Source organism: Cardiocondyla obscurior, linkage group LG21, assembly GCF_019399895.1.
Source record: "Cardiocondyla obscurior isolate alpha-2009 linkage group LG21, Cobs3.1, whole genome shotgun sequence".
Lineage (NCBI taxonomy): Eukaryota > Metazoa > Arthropoda > Insecta > Hymenoptera > Formicidae > Cardiocondyla > Cardiocondyla obscurior.
Genome location: NC_091884.1, coordinates 257,349 through 273,855, shown reverse-complemented (window position 1 = coordinate 273,855; position 16,507 = coordinate 257,349). Strand labels below are relative to the sequence as shown.

The following is a 16,507-nucleotide window of genomic DNA, read 5'->3' as shown; positions in this document are numbered from 1 at the left end:
TTGCAATGTTGCACATTTCGTTATTATTTAGAATTCTAATTTTATTAAAGAAATTGTAATTTAATTTTATTAATTACTTTTTTCTTTTCAGTTGCTTCGTCTTTCGTTCGACGCCAAATAATTACATTCGTGATATATGATTTAATATTTCTCGAGGAAAATAACAAGTTCGCGTGCGAACGAACAAAATGTTCGCTAATGGAATAAAAAAAAAGGAGCAATGTGTGTTGGCGTGGCTTTTAGCATGCACACGTTAATGGCATGACGATGCCTCGTTATTGCCAATATGCCATGTTCGAGTTCCAAACGTTATATCTGTCTTTCAGTGTACATCGAGGGATCGTTACAAGTGATGAGACCATCTCTAAAGAACGTTTAATTGAGTGTCGAGTATTTTAATAATCTTGTTACGCGTCGTTAATCAGTGTTGCGCACGTTAATTAACGCGATACCATTTTCTTAATAGTTTTATTAGTCTTTCTGTACTCGGTACAAAACTATTGCTTATCTTATTTAGTCGTGACATCTAATACGTCGTTCCTTTTCGCAGTGCAAGAGACGATGGTACTATTAATATATGCCTCTCGGGAATATAATTAATATTGGAAATATCATCTGTGACGTACGGTATGCAGGCTGACTCAACTCGGTCGATGGGCCAGATGAGAATTCCTGGTATTCTAAGACTAGGCAAAACCACACGCTCTTCTGAGTTCACAGCCACGCAGACATTGGCGGCTATGCAGGTATTTCATTTCACTAATTCCCTTTTATGTCTTTTGCCGTATCGACATTGTTTCGTCTTTTTTTTTTTTTTTTCTTAATTATTTCTATTATTAAACGACTTTGTTGAAACGGCACAGATTTATATTTAAGAAATCGTTGAATATTTTCTTTCTTCTTTTTCTTGGATAATCTCAACTTTTTTCACATCTCGTTTCTCGCCGACTATTCCCTTTCTTTTCCACACGTCGCGATTCTTGAATAATTTAGTTAATTAGTACCGAGTCCGATTTACAATAAATCGATCGCTGAAGCCCCGTCGAGCATTAACGAAAATTACATTGGATGATGCGCAGCATGGAAATGATTTTCGTGGAATCGCGTGTAGCACGGTAGACGATAGTAATCATCCCCCTCGAGGAAAGTGATTACCTGCGAAGCAGAAGGGTGGAGTTGTACAAAGAAGGAAGAATGACGGCGACTATTAACGTGACCCGACACTCTCTCGGCTCTTACCGTATTCGCAATAGCGCAATCATTTCCTGCGACATTAAAAGATTACCTGAAATTGCGAGACGGCGTTGAAGGCGCGATCATTGTTCTCTTTATGTGATATTCGAGTTGAATGACCGAACTTTCGCATCAACGGCTCCTCGTTATGTTGTGGTAAAAAATTAATTAAAAAATTACCGATTGCAAAATAGGATAAGTTCGATTTCATCGAATATCAAGTATTCCCCATTAGTGGTATCTGATAAAAATTAAAAAATAGACACGCTGTCAAAGTTTAAAAAAAAAAATTATCGAATAACGTGTCTACGGTATTAGTTATGAATATTTAATAAATAACAGGTTTTTATTAAATATGGATAATTAATATCGCAGGTACGTTAATAAATGTAGAATAGCTCAGGGTGTGTCGCGCGTCGCGTGTGACCTCGAATTAAGGATTACCTGCGAACACGTGAGCGAGTAGATTCAAGTCCTGTCGTGTCAAAAAGAAACGGAGAGAAAGACAGGGAAAGATCTAAATCGCATAAAATCCATGATTTGAAACGGAGGCTCGGTAATACGTGGACAAATTAATTCAATTCTTTGCCCTTTAATTATGAAGAATCTTCTTCGTTCACATTAAATCCGAACTGCGTAAAACTTCCAGGATTTAAAGGACACGTCCAACTGCCTGTAAATAAAAGTATAAAGTCGAATTAAATACACTTTAAGTTAGTTACCTAACGCTTTGTCATTTCGTAATTAACGAGGGACGTTCACGATATCGCTCGCGGGAAAGATTTTACGAAGTGATTTTCATGCAAATGAGTTTCAGTGATCTCTCTGGGTCGCTGAGCTTTTCATTACTCGCGTGACTCAAGAAGATCTATGATCGCTGTTCGAAGACAGTAATTGGTACCTTTTATCGTTCGAAGGTGGGTCCGTCGTCATCCCCGTCGCAGTCGCATCCTGGTCGACAGTCAGTTACGTTTGGTATTGTCGAGTTTCAACAATACGAGGATCTTGCTGAGAATCAAAAATCGTGGAGCAACCGTAGGAGATTTCGCGACACGCAGCAAGTCTCTATCCCTGGTGTGTAAAAAATAAAATTAATTAAATAAAACTTTTAAAACAAAACAAAAAAAATTTAGCATCTTTTTACTAAATGTTTTTGTTAAATTAATTTAAGTAGTTAATTTTGTGGCGATTTTTCGAGGAGCGACGTTCAAGCGAGCGAGTACCAGCGAGATCTCGCAAAACTTGGCGCCGATGGAGAAGTCAACCGCGGACGGCGAGGAGATTGACAGCGAGGAAGATTACTCGGCGTCAGTTTCGGCGATTATGCAACAACGAAATCCAACACGACGGCATAGCCGACGGAAACGACGTCCGTCGTTCTCGTTCGGCGACAACGTTGACGGCGTCGCGCGCCGTCGATCTTCCGTTTACACCACCAGTTCGGGAGAGTTAGTATTCGCGGCTTTCAAGCTGCTATAGTACACTATAATCTATTTCTTATTTGTTATATTAGTACATTAGTATATAATTTACGTTAACAATTTTTCAAAATAATTTTTTCTTTTAAATAAATTTATTTTGAATTTTTTTTAAATAAAATTAATTAATTTCTTTTAATAAAATTAATAGTACGGTGATTTCGATGGATGAAAGCGGTCACCAAGAGCAGATTTGTGAAAATGTAAAACTACATAAAGAAGTTCTGAGTGGTATAAAGCAGCAACCTTGGACCCTCCGACGTAAAATTAAGCTTGTACGGCAAGCTAAAGCTTATATCAGACGTCACGAAGGAGCTCTGCAGGAGAGACTCGCTCAAAGTCGCAGCACTAAAGACGTTATAGCACGTGTCTCACTTATCATAACTAAGGTGATTACGCCGTGAAAATCTAATGAAATAATAAATTTTAACATGACACCTCGGTCCTTATAAATATTTGACAACTGCTGTTCTTCGTCTGTTTAGAAGTGGCAGTACTTTCGACGTGAGCTGGTCAATCTGCAAACATGGCTCATACCCTGGGAGGTCCGTATCATGGAAATAGAATCACATTTCGGTTCCGCCGTTGCGTCATACTTCACTTTTCTGCGTTGGCTCTTTTGGATCAACCTCGTTATCGCGGCAACTCTCGCGGTGTTGGTCGTGATACCTAAAGTAAGATAATTTTAATTAATACAAATAAATACCTTTTTGCTAAATAATTTATTGATTGCTTTATAAAATACATTTAATAGAAAGTAAATTATTTTTTTCAACTCTTTGCCAGATATTATTCATAAACGCGACTCTCCACGGCGGGAAAGAACTGAACGACGATTCCGGCAAGACGAGTCTGCAGTCTTTGTTGAAATTTATGAAATTCGAGGGTGAAATAAAAAACTCTCCGTTCTTTTACGGATGGTATACCAATCAGAAATCGAGTTACAGTTACAAATTATCCATAGCGTATTTCGTCACTAATCTGGCCGTGTATACGTACAGCTTCGTCGCAATTCTGCGCAAGTACTAAATAAATCTCACAAGGGTACTCCAAACTGAATTATAGAATATTAGAGAGCAAACACAAGAGCAGATACTTGGTTTCAGAATGGCAGAAAACTCACGATTGAGTAAACTGACCGAAAAAGAGGAGGAATACATTTTCTCGTGGAAACTCTTCACGGGATGGGACTTTATGATTGGCAATCCGGAAACTGCTCACAATCGTACAGCTAGTACTATGCGGGGCTTTAAAGAGGCTTTATTAGAAGAAGCGGAGAAGCAAAAGGATGAGAGAAAGTAAGTTTTACTTACTGTTAACAATATTTTAATATTAGACATTATATGTAAAATAAGAATTTTCTTTTTAATTACGATATTACTTCTTTCGATCGATAAATCTTTATTGTTCTTGTGTGCAAACTCTTTTCTTGAGAAAAGAACTTAGGAAACAAAGTTGTACGTCACTTTTCTTTAATTATATCTCACAAAATAGTATGCTTGCTATGTATCGCAGTTGGAGAATTATTTCTATAAGGATATTCGTGAATGTGGTGGTTCTGTCGTTACTTGGACTGTCGGCATACACCGTGATAATGCTGGTTGAATTGAGCACAAAAAACATCGAGATGGAGGAGAGTTGGTGGCGGCAGAACAGCATCACGATCGTGATGTCTCTAATCACGTATCTCTTCCCGATACTTTTCGAAATCCTTGGCTTTTTCGAGAGCTATCACCCAAGGAAGCAGCTCCGAATACAATTGGCACGGTACAAAGCTAATTATTTATTCACCAACCTAAACGTAAAGTGATATATCTGACTATTATATCGTTTTAGAATAATGATCTTAAACTTGTTGAATCTCTATGCGCTAGTAATCCCGCAATTTCGTGAAATGGTACGTAAATCATTATCGTAACGTATGTGAATTAAAATAATGAACAATACAATACGCAATAATATACGTTTTTGATTCTCGATATTTTATACACACATTTACGATGCATTCTATTATGTTCACAGCGAACGTATATTACTTTTTACAGCTACGCTGCTCCCCAGACTCCACCAAACCGAGAAATAACTGTAAAGACAAACGAGTGCCATGTACCAACGAACTGCCGCGTATGCAACAAATCGTGGCGTTGGCGTCTTTGAATTTAGTCCTAATGAACAATACTCACTCTTACGTCAAAAGAGAATTACCGGAGCCAAGTATGATTTATTTCGACAAAAATATTTTCGACAGACACACCGTGCTATTATCATTTATTGCAAATTAACAAATTAATATTCGCTTTCAATCTAGTGCAACAATCCGCGGTGCAAGGTTTTTTCCTTAATCCTTTATGGGATAATTCGTCTGAATTAAACGATTCGGACTTGGATATCGGCAATTACGAGTACGACACTTCGAATATGGATGACGGCGACCCACTTTTTTCTACTACACCTAATTATGAGAACGTTACCGAAAGTATGAATAATGAAATACAAAATGACGCAAACTCGACAGTAACAACCAGTTTTATGACTGATTCAATGACTACTAAGCTTTTCGATATAATTTCTATTTCGTCTCCAAGCAAAACTACGGCGCCAACAACAATCCAATCAAATATAATAAACGGTATACTTTCTTCCTAGTAATCGCTTAAAAGAAATTCTTAATTATACCCTGATTGCCTCTCCGGACAGTAACTATGTATTTAGTATTTAATTATTGATTTTGTAGATGAGTGCTTACAACCGTGTGATTCAAATACGTGTGATCCAAAGCATTACAAAAAGGCATGCAAAGAGTTGTGTTGGGAAACTAGGTTCGGGCAAGAACTCGCCAAGCTCACTGTCATGGATCTAGTAAGACACAAAATAAAAGTTATTAATTATAATTATCGCTTTATTTAATATTAAACATCGATCATAAATAAATTACTTAAATTTTATTTAAAATAAGGTTGATAAAAGTAATTATATATATATATTTTTTTTTTTTTAATACGACTGTTTATTAGATACTTACGATATTAGCCACTTTAAGCATGGATTTTTTCCGCGCCGTTTTCGTGCGTTTTATGAACAACTGCTGGTGCTGGGATCTAGAAAAGCAATTCCCGCAGTACGGCGATTTTAAAATAGCTGAAAACATTCTTCACTTAGTGAACAATCAAGGCATGATTTGGATGGGAATGTTCTTTAGTCCTGGTTTAACGGTTCTGAATCTCTTCAAGCTTGGCATTCTCATGTATTTACGTTCTTGGGCAGTTCTGACGTGTAATGTACCTCACGAAGTGGTTTTCAGAGCCTCCAGGTGAAAATTAAAATCCAGTATTCCTAAAAATAATCGTACTATTTTATTCGTTTACAATTATTCACCATACTTACTTTTAATGTATCACAGGTCTAATAACTTCTACTTCGCGCTGTTATTGACTATGCTATTTTTCTGCGTCCTCCCCGTTGGTTACGCTATAGTCTGGATCAAGCCTTCCTGTCAATGCGGTCCATTTTCTGAATGTTCGAAGATTTACGAGCTGACAACGCGAAGTTTGATATGTTCGCTTCCAAAATGGATGCAAGGGTATATACCTGCTTATTACAGCATTTTATTTTATAACTCGAGTTTAAAATTATGTTAAATTAATTGCAAAATATTCGAAATATACAACATAATGTATCGACATTTTTATTTAGATTCCTCAAGTCTTTTGCATCGTCCAGTACAGTGATACCATTGATTGTTCTCATGACGTTAATTATTTATTACATGGCATCTCTCGCTAGATCTTTACGAGAGGCGAATAATGATTTAAAGGTAACGACATATAAATGTATATAAACGTATCTTCATTCAGCTGCTTATTTTATATTTAATTGTTACTAATTTATACTAATATATTAAACTCGTTCTTACAGATCCAACTACGACATGAGCGCACAGAAGAACGTCGCAAATTGTTTAAAATAGCGGAAAAAAGGCACACCGTAGCAGAGACTCCGCTGTCGCGGTGGAAAAAGATTCTTCCGGCGTTGCCCCAAGCCAAAATATCTCAAAATTCCGAAATAGCTAAAAGAGATGATATACAAGTCCAGATAACAATCGAAAAAGTGAATGATAAAACCGAGAATAAGCAATTAACGAATTATACTGATGATAGCTCGAGTCAGAAACAAGTATTGTCAGATTACAGCAACAATCAACGAACTGAAGAACAAAACAGTTCAGTATTAAACGATGCGTCTTCTAACAAAAGGTACGATAATAAATGTGTTGTAATTATCGCTGAATTACTATAATAAATAATTTTTATAAGCAGGCCGATAAGCGTGGTCGGCTGTTCTTGGGACTCGCCGACAAGCAGGCAAAGTGTTATCGTACCGGAAATTCAAGTAAATAATGAAGATAATATTCTCTCCGACATTCACGGAATAGTGGAATTACCCGACGATAAAGACTAAAAGAACGCTAACGAAACTGAATGAATAACCAACTATTTTTTTTAATCCGAGAGATTAACAAACCGTAAGTAGTTTTTTTTTCATATCAATTAGCAAAAGTCTGAGCGATTTTCAGAATATCTAAATATTCGAATTTTATATTAGTCTTGCCGAGATATGTCATTTGTAGACAAGGTTATAATTATTGCGTTTAATTCGACAGGTATGTAATTTCTGTATGAAAAACAGCTTTAAATATATAAAAGTAATTATCGCACACTGCTGAAAACGACGTGAAATAGCTGCCTCTAGCTAAACTTTTAGATTCGTGATGGATCATTGAAATACGCACGTCGCACACATAGCATCATACTTCCATTGAGCATTGGCACATTCCTAATAGTTTTATCTTATCAGATATTACGTATGACATATTTATAATATTGAGCTGTTCAAGAGATTATTTATATGTATATCGACATATCCTGCATATACAAAAATACATACTTATCAACAAATGTACGATTCAATCTCATATTAAAATAAGTTAATTATATTATACAATTGTTCTTACGTAATTCTGTTAAAAAAAAATTCGTCGATGACGAAGTATCTAATTAAATGCGTAAAAAAAAGCTATTATGTTACTTCGCAGCACAGCAGTTACGAATTATTTTTTAATTTAAATATTGTTCTTTTTGCTTAAATATTTGTATCTCTCGCTGGATTTAGTATTTGTACAACTCACCATATACGTCTTATACGATGGAAAATATATCAGCATGTTTGGTTCAAACGCTTGCGCTGCTCGTCGAGAAGCACCGATGCTTCGCTCATAATTTTAGCAGTGGTTCGTACTAAGAATAATAATTGATATTCGTCTATAACTGTTAGAGCTGCCTTTGTTTTAACGAGAGCGTGAAGCACGTTCGCCCGTTCAAGATCGAGCCATCTTTGAAGAGCCACTTCTCTTTCCCGTGGACCGCCGAGTGGCACGTCAGCCGGACCCCACAATGAAAATTCCAGGACGGATTTTACCTAATCACCAGAGAAATTAAATATTAACTTCAGATATATTTAACAAATAGAATATTGCTGACAAATTTAATGTCAACGATTCTTGTGGCACAAACTTGGCATAAAGAAATACGTAATTTTAACAAAAAGAAATTAATAAAAAAATTAATTTACGGCTGTATTAGAAATATTAGACTTAATGACGTTGGAACCGGAAAAGAGTTCTTACCTGCGAAAGTGTGTCCGCTTTCTCGCGTATCAGTAATTCTTGTATAAGAGGAAACTCGTTCGTTAGATGCAGCTGTTGCAATGCTATTAAAGCGCACCCGCATAGAGAGACCCGTTCCTCGCCAGTCTCGTCGCTCAGGTCTATGTTTAACCTTCTGCAAAACGGAAGTTGAACGTTGAATTGAACGGTACCGGGAAGGTCTGCGTGATTACATGATTATACTAATTGTAAATCGAGTTGTCATCTCAAGAGAAAATGCTAACCCTTGCAGAAGGTACAACCGATAATACATGTCCTCTCTACAAAGCACAACGTCGTTGAGAGATTTGCTGGCGTCCTCGATCCCACGTGCTTGAAGACTCTTCATAGCGTTAACGAGTTGAAGAAAAATAAATGACGCTTCTCTATTTGCGCCCTCACCGTTTATGTCCTTTGACATCACTCCATACGATTCTATGGTGGTGATATGCTGGTATGGAAGGACCGAAATTGTTGCTAAAACAAAGAAATTATTATATAATATATTTGTGAATTAAAAATAATTTTTTTTCTATTTTTTTTTTTGCAGAATTACCTTCGACATCTTCATTTTCGGAAGGCCGGACCTTCTCGATTATTTCTTTCGGAACTTTATCTACGAATTCTATTACGGGTAGCAAATAAAAATCTTTTTGTGGCATAGGCATAGCTAAATCGAACGCTATACAGAGAGTGACATTTTGATCGTTCCACGTCGCCGAATAAAATATCCTTCTACCGATGGAGATCAACGATAGAGTGTCAATGTTAAAGTGCTTCAGCCGTGGATTTGCATTCTTAAGAGCGCGTAAACTTGGCGGAAACTGCCCGAATTGATTTTCCTAAAAGAAAGTACATTTTATTAATACTTTTAATAATTTCTATAACAAATAGATAAAAATAATTTTAAACTCAAAAAATTCCACTTAAAATATTAAGTAATAGTAACATATATGTTATAAGTTTATATATATAAACCTGGCATACCTGTTCGAGAAATTGGGTAAGCGCTTCATGATTCGCCACAACCACCGCACCGTAATTATCTTCGAGACTTCGATGAACGACGGTGCGCCCTCGACGTTGCCTCAAGCGACCCAATCTTGGTTCTTCATCCGCATTCTTCCAGTCTTGATCTTCTTCGGCGCCCTGAATTTCATATACGCGCGTTTGATTAAAAATGAAAAGAAAAAGGTGCGTTTAGGCAAAAATAAAATAAACGAACGTAAAGACGTACCTCATCGCCGGTGTAGAAAGTATACGGTGCGTAAAGTTCGCTCTCGGTTTCGCTGCTGCAATATGGAAACGAGACCGACCTCACGAACGGAGGTTGATGATGAACCTTTGACTCACCGACCATCGCGCTGCTATCAGATTTCCTTTTGCACGCAGCACGAAATCCGTCTCCATTTCCGTGACGCAGCTCGATGTTTGAATCGCACTCGGGCGAGCTCGATAAGCATTCATACACGTGGCTGTCGTTGGATGTCTGTAATGCAAGTAATCATTAGTACTCTTAAGTCGCGTTCGCGGTGAGATTTCAAACAACTTAATTAATTAACAATTTTATATATATATATATACAGAATTTCGCTACAAAAATTAAGGCGTGGAATATTGATCGAATCAATTCTTTTCGCGTGGATGATAGTCGATAAATATTCGTCGATAATGCTGGTTAATAATGAATATTTCTCACCGGGGAGTCGGAGGTAGGCCGCGTGGCGACGAGCCCGTCGTAATCCCGATGCCGTTCCTCAGCCGGCGTCCTTTTCGGGACGGGTTGGCAGATCGCCCGGTCCCTCATGCTGGCGGTTCTTTGGGGTTTCGAGGGTGCCAGGGAGCTGCGCACCTCACCTGTAACATCCTCCGCTGCTGCAGGCACGATCCGCCATCGTCAAGCGCCACGGGTTAGTACCACAAGACACAAGGCACGTCAACGAAACGGGCTAGCTATGCGGGAGCGGGACTTGGCTAGCTCTCATCTAACGCACTAGAGTACCGGCTACTGGAGGAATGCCGTGCGACGCTAAGTTGAAGTCGCGACTAACGTTAGTTCACCCATCGTTCCACGCACATGGACTAATTCGCTATCGATACGCACACGTTGAGATTAATTCTTTTTAATATTAATATCGACTGTCCTGTTTCACGTCCAAGCATCGACGGCGGTAACCGGCATCAATCATGTGTATCTTACTCAGAATAATTTTAGTTTCCTCAGGACTTTTGGGAGATCAATCGGGATCGGTGGATTAAATGTCTACGGGAGGGAATCCTCGAATTTTACAAGCATACATTATGTCTATATTTTATTAAATTTATTATTGAATTTGCAAGACTCCGCTCGAGATGCCGATCACAGCGCATGCAATGCGTGCGGCGTTAGTTGCACCCAGCGTCTGTTAAAGGAGTCCTCGACTAACGTTCCTCGTGGCACGCACCGTTACGTAACCATCGTGGAAAGATTTAAAAAAAAGGAAAAAAAAAAAGAAAAGAAAAGAGGAGGAAGAAAACGGAGAGAGACGTGAACGCGGATATGCGCGCACCGTTTACGCTTGAGTAGTCGCGTTTATGTCGGCGTGACGAACGTCGCTATTTGTTCGCGTTAATGAGAGAAGGGAGAGATAAAGAGATGCGAAGGTGCAACGAACAAGCCACAGCATCGAGGGAATATGTCGCACGTGAGTCGGCATAATTAAAAAGAAAATTAAAAAACTCTCCCCAATTTTTGTTTAATTTTCTTTTTATTTTATTAAATTCTTTTAACAGTACGCTTACAAGTGTTTCGGTATTACAGAGTTCTTGCTTTTTAGCATTGTTACAAAAAAGCAATCTTTGTCGACGAGTACAACAAATAGCACAAGTAGCTTTTATTTAAACCAGCCATTCTCAAACTTAATATTGTAATCGCGGAAACCTACATTGCAAAAGCAGTCGTGTCTCAACAGCAAGAAGCTATAAGCCTTCAATCAGCATTGCTTAATATTACGTTACGCGAAACGATACTGGAGACAACAGTCTCGCCCAAAGAAACAAGAATAAATTCTTTTAGTAAACATTATGAAATATTATTATCAGTGTATTATATATCACAGAATATTGTGACTTTCCAAGAATAATTTCAACTTCTTACAAGTCTTATAGTCTATCTTATAAAAAAAAAAAGTCTGAATAGCGTTTTCGCTATTATAAAATAGCCGTCGAAACTTTAACCCGGCCTTTAACTGCGCGATGTAATAAAATAAATTCGCGCGGAATTGGTTGAGTAAAAAAATTGTACTCTCCCCAAAGATGCAAGTATCATTACGTGGCTCGGTCGCTGTACCCGCACAAGCGAAGTGACGTCTCTCCCGTTTAAAAAAAAAGAAAAAAAAAAGCGATTGGCGCGAGGATTCGTGTGAGTATGGCTGTTAACATCGAAAATGATCGCGACGATTAACTCAGTTACACTGTATAGGCCTGAACTTACCCAGATTCGCGTAAATCGAGTCCGAGGTCGTCGCGGTGGTTGGCCTCCAAGTGGCTTTTGACGATATTTTGTCGTTTCTAGAAGAGGCGACGTTCAGTTTGATATCCGCGTGAGGTGGCGGCGGTCTAACCGGTTTGCTTGCCGAATCCAGCCTTGACCAATCCTCGAGGGATTGGTTTCGCGGCGGCGGGGGTGGTTTTCCGGGCCTCGCTGTAACAATAAAGTAGCCTTTTATTTTCTGACGAAGGTACATTTATATTACACATATATATTAGCTTTGATGTCTAAATAATTGATAAGATATCCTTCTGAAATTAAAATTTTATTTTAAAAAATACCAAAAATTCGTGCTTACCCGCAATAGGTGGAAGGAACCGCGACGTCTTTGAGCCTTCATTTTTAGCACCACCGAAATCGGTCTGATCTTCGCTCATTCTGACGATTCTATCATTTCCTACCACCTCCACCGCGGCACCGTCCAACTCGAGTGGATGGATTATCTCCAGTCGCGGTTTCGGCTGCGGCGTCGATGGTATCTCGTCGGTTTTCGTTCCCGACGTTTGACCGGCGATAACGTCCATGTCCTTTCTCGTGCCCATCCGCAGAAACCTTTTCAGGGAGAAACCGCGCCGGTTTCTGCCTCTTTTCTTTTCCTCCCGCGCCTCTTTCTCCGTCGCTAAGCTGTCCTGCGATAGAGATATCGTTCTCCTAGGAACGGACTCTATCACGTGCTTGACAATCTCGTTCGTAGGATCTGGTAAATCGCAGACCGCCTTGCGGAATTTAGGACTGCACGAAGACGATCTCTCACGCTTCTCTTTCTCACGTACCACTGGGGAATCGGACTTGAGATTGGCCCCCGGATTTCTCGCGAATAAAGAGGAAGCTGGTAAAAAATCCTCTACAGTCTCCGGTGGTCGTGGCGCCATTCTTCGTTTATTCGGCGAGCGCACGAGCTCCATTGTGGAGACGGAAACCGGAGTGATTTCCGGAAACTCCTCGTCTGGCACAATACTTTCATCCGCTGCTTCGTTACCCGTCGGACAGTTTCTCGACGAGGCTGGCGAACCAATTACGGAAGCGAACAACGGCGAGATGGCGGATTTCGATGAAATTTTTGCCTGATCTTCAGATTCCGAATTTTGAGTTGTAATAGCCGGAGAGACTTGATCAGGCTCTGATAACATCTCGTTCGTAACGTTCTTCTTCGTTGAACATCGAGAGCTCATATCCTGCGTACCTAAAAAGAGATAGTAACACGCATCAGCAATGATATTACAGACGCGTATAAAAACTTTTTAAAAAATAGATTTAATAAAGATATAATAAAACCTATATACGTTCCCTTTTTCGTTATAATTATTCTATATAAAATAAATTAATTTCAATTAAAATAAAATCAGTTTTGAAAACAAATAACTTGCAGCTACAAAAAATTACAACAGCTAGAAGCAACCTTTCGAATATTTCCGTCACTATATTAGATTGCGCAAAATTAAATTAATTAATTAATTACTAAAATAACGTACAATCAAAGAGATATTTCCCGTTATTTATTTCTAATTTATGCTTCTTAGATGAAATAAGACTCACTAAAATTATGGCCAGGTCTCCCAGCGACAGTTTGAACCGACGGAGGTGGCAATACGTAATCGCCGTTGGGAAGTTTCTTCGCGGCGAGCGGACCATCGTTTGCCTTTACGGGAAAGGTCATCGGTTTCTGCGGCACGAGAGGTTTCACCTTCGCGTCGGCATTAACGCCACCGTGTAAGAAGGAGGGCCTTGGCTCTGTGGTTATGATCGGTGGCGGACTGGTCGGCAGCGCCGGCGGTTCCGTCACTATCTCCTCGTCCGCTTTGCCGTCCGGTTCGCCCGCGAGCTCGCGGCTGCTGTCGAAACAGAATTTCTTCCGCTCCGCGCCCTCGCACTCTCCATCGAGCTCGCGCACCTGCAGCGACGCAACCTCCTCGGCCTTGTCGACGGTCTCGTCGTCGATACCGATCGATCGCTCGCTCTCCGGCGTTTCCTCGTTTTTCAGAGCCGCCAACGAGGCGAGCTCGACTCTATCCTTCACTTCGTCCTGTTTCGCACACTCGCTTTTACTCGCCGTCGTTCTTCTTGCGCTCTCTCCCACGTCGCTATTCGGCGCGGATTGCGCGGACATCCTCGACGAGGCCTCGGTTTCAGTCTTCTTCGTCGCTGAAGCAGCGCTAATAGAAACATTTCTGTCGCTCCCCTTATCTAGTTTGCAAACGGATGGGTACTTCTGCATCATGGCTTCCGTCGTCTTCATCGAATCTGAATTGGCAGTATCCGTCGTGATCTCTCTCCGCATTATGGAAATCATGTTAGAGGAAGTGATCAATGGCATGTCTACAATCTTTCCTAGTTCCGGGGAAGACTTCTGTTCTTGTTCCTCGATCTTTCTCCGTTCCGGTCCATTAAATTTTTTTGCGGCCTTTAACAAGCAGTTTGTATATAATTATTAAAAAAAAAAAAAAAAAAATTAAATACCAAAAAATAGCGATAACATCTACTTGACGCTCTCCTGCTGTACTTACTTTGGCAGTGCTATCCGACGCTCCGCCGTCGTCGGATTTTAATTTAAACGGAGTAGTTTGCAAGTTGATCGTGTTGATCTTTCGATCGGCCGGCCTTTTAGCGGTGGGTACGGGTTCTTCTCCCCCGAAAGGCGTTACGGACACCAGAAGGGTCGTCTTTCTGCCGTCAGCGTCTCGCTGTATCCTCCCCAGCATCAACGAGGCGAACGACTTGGCAGGCGAAGCCGCCGACGATTTGGCCACGTCGTGCGAGCCCTCGCTCTCGACATTCGTCAGGTTTGCCGTGACCGTGTTGAAGTTGGTGTTCGCGCGAGTCAGGTCGAACAACGCGCGCTCTTCCTCGCTATCCGGCACCAGGTCTTCCGACTTCGCGGAGTCGCCTTGGCCCCCGTCTCTGTCTTCTTCGCCGTCGGAGAACTCATCGCCGCCGTAACCGATCACCTCGGCAAGGGACTCGGGGAATCCGACGTTCTTCTTACGCTGATCCTTCCGACAGGTTGTCGTTTTGCCGCGAAGAATACTCTACAAGATCATTCGGCCGTCTGATTTCAATCGCAACGGGACGCGCTTATCACAAGTTGCAAAACCGGAAACGTCTTGACGCATAATCATCACGCCCCGTTAATTCGACACAGCTATGCGAAATATCAGCAACTCGAAGAACAGGTTTCTTTTTATGACGATTTAATAATATTAGATAGTGCTATCCATAAAATATCAAATACATCAATTATAGACTTGTTCGATAAAAATTTTAATTGGCACGCGTCATATCTACACGGTATATAAATTATTTAAACCGTGTAAAAAACTATGTAACAATTACAAATTTAAGTACGTACATGAACGAAACGCATAAGCTTTTTAAAATAATTAATTTAATTTAATTATCTACAAAAGAAAATTGGACCTTGCACCTAGAACGTATAAATGTCTACCGTCTATAAAAATGTGACAGATCAACAAGTCGATACCTGTAGCTGAAGATTATCAATCTTCAGGTTCGTGGAAGCCTTCTCGACGTTCAGTCGCAAGATATCGTCACCCGGCGCGTGTTCCTCCTTCGGTTTGAAGCAATTCGAGCAGAGCTCCTTCTTCCAGGCGTTTTGCACGAAGCGATTGCATTGCGTGGACATTGTTGGCTCACCGCGACGACAGCGAAAGTCCCGTTACATCATCATCCTGAAATGAAAGAGATAAAATAGTAATCGATTCGATTCTCCAGCTCGGCGCCGGCGATCAACGGTGCATCGTGCACGTGCGGCGAATGTACGTGATGGCGCGCGAAGAAACTATTTCGTTCCAAGAAAATACACTTATCTGCGCAAAGAGTAAATTCGCCGAGAAGGTTTAACTTGTTTTAAAAGATTCTTAAACGTCGGGCATCTCTAATTAAAAAAGAAAAAAAAAAAGAAGAAGAAAGAAAAAAAGAAAAAGAACCTCCCTGTGATCAAACGGTCGATCGATAGCCGTTCCCTGGAGCTCGCTCTAATGACGAAGCCCGGTTGTCAACGAGCGATTACGTCGACCGGTCATTAAAAACGAAAACGAAACGAGCACATTTTCCTGTCCGCAATGTCGACAGCGGCTACCGCGAGAATACAATCGGGACAATTGACTGGAGCTGCCCGACCGGCTGAGTAATTGCTTCACTTCCGGCCTCGGCTTTATTTGCAGCAGCGATGGCCTAGCCCGGCATTCGTCATTAGCAAGTAATACGTAAGAATATCGTGCCCGTCGCAAAAATTTTTCTTTTCCACGACGGCGACGGAAACATTTTCCAGCTCGAAAGCAAAAAGGATTTACTTTATACCGTACGTCTTTCGTAAAGTAATTTATTTAACGTTCGCAGTCGTCCGCGAGACAATGTTACTTCGGGGAACAACGTTGCGGGGACTTCTCGAATCATTCTCTCCCTATTGGCAAATATTCTCACATTCTGTTGCAAAAGTTATCAAGATCGGGGAACCATCTCTTTTTCCATCATTTAGATATTAATCGCGAGGGAAATCGCGTGCGCGACACTCCGGAACGAAGATCATCAAGGACGTAAAGAGTCGCA

At 40.3% G+C, this 16,507-nt stretch overlaps 2 protein-coding genes across 8 annotated transcripts in view; one reads left to right on the top strand and one right to left on the bottom strand.

Moving 5' to 3' along the window:
* Positions 1-58: 58 nt before the first annotated feature.
* Positions 59-7,666, top strand: LOC139110618 (transmembrane channel-like protein). Its single transcript, XM_070670484.1, has 18 exons — positions 59-746; positions 2,151-2,307; positions 2,435-2,681; positions 2,863-3,100; positions 3,197-3,385; positions 3,498-3,733; positions 3,818-4,009; positions 4,227-4,478; positions 4,548-4,608; positions 4,757-4,925; positions 5,020-5,340; positions 5,446-5,570; positions 5,726-6,021; positions 6,112-6,291; positions 6,405-6,525; positions 6,627-6,964; positions 7,028-7,233; positions 7,372-7,666. Exons 1-17 carry the CDS (start codon positions 630-632, stop codon positions 7,167-7,169), a joined length of 3,381 nt encoding a protein of 1,126 aa, XP_070526585.1. The 5' UTR covers positions 59-629; the 3' UTR covers positions 7,170-7,233; positions 7,372-7,666.
* Positions 6,134-16,507, bottom strand: part of LOC139110615 (microtubule-associated protein futsch) — a 43,527-nt gene continuing 33,153 nt past the window's right edge. For 5 of the 7 annotated variants that reach the window (XM_070670469.1, XM_070670471.1, XM_070670473.1 and 2 more), the window contains 12 exons: positions 15,420-15,627; positions 14,446-14,967; positions 13,478-14,342; positions 12,240-13,124; positions 11,885-12,094; positions 10,112-10,287; positions 9,650-9,901; positions 9,400-9,561; positions 8,969-9,254; positions 8,658-8,889; positions 8,395-8,548; positions 6,297-8,186 (listed from right to left, as the gene is read on the bottom strand). In XM_070670469.1, the coding sequence (XP_070526570.1) occupies positions 7,926-8,186; positions 8,395-8,548; positions 8,658-8,889; positions 8,969-9,254; positions 9,400-9,561; positions 9,650-9,901; positions 10,112-10,287; positions 11,885-12,094; positions 12,240-13,124; positions 13,478-14,342; positions 14,446-14,967; positions 15,420-15,581 (4,167 nt within the window). In that variant the 5' untranslated portion in view covers positions 15,582-15,627 and the 3' untranslated portion in view covers positions 6,297-7,925. Of the gene's footprint in view, positions 6,222-6,296; positions 8,187-8,394; positions 8,549-8,657; positions 8,890-8,968; positions 9,255-9,399; positions 9,562-9,649; positions 9,902-10,111; positions 10,288-11,884; positions 12,095-12,239; positions 13,125-13,477; positions 14,343-14,445; positions 14,968-15,419; positions 15,628-16,507 lie in introns of those variants that run through there. The other 2 variants (XM_070670475.1, XM_070670476.1) reach the window with 2 other exon arrangements.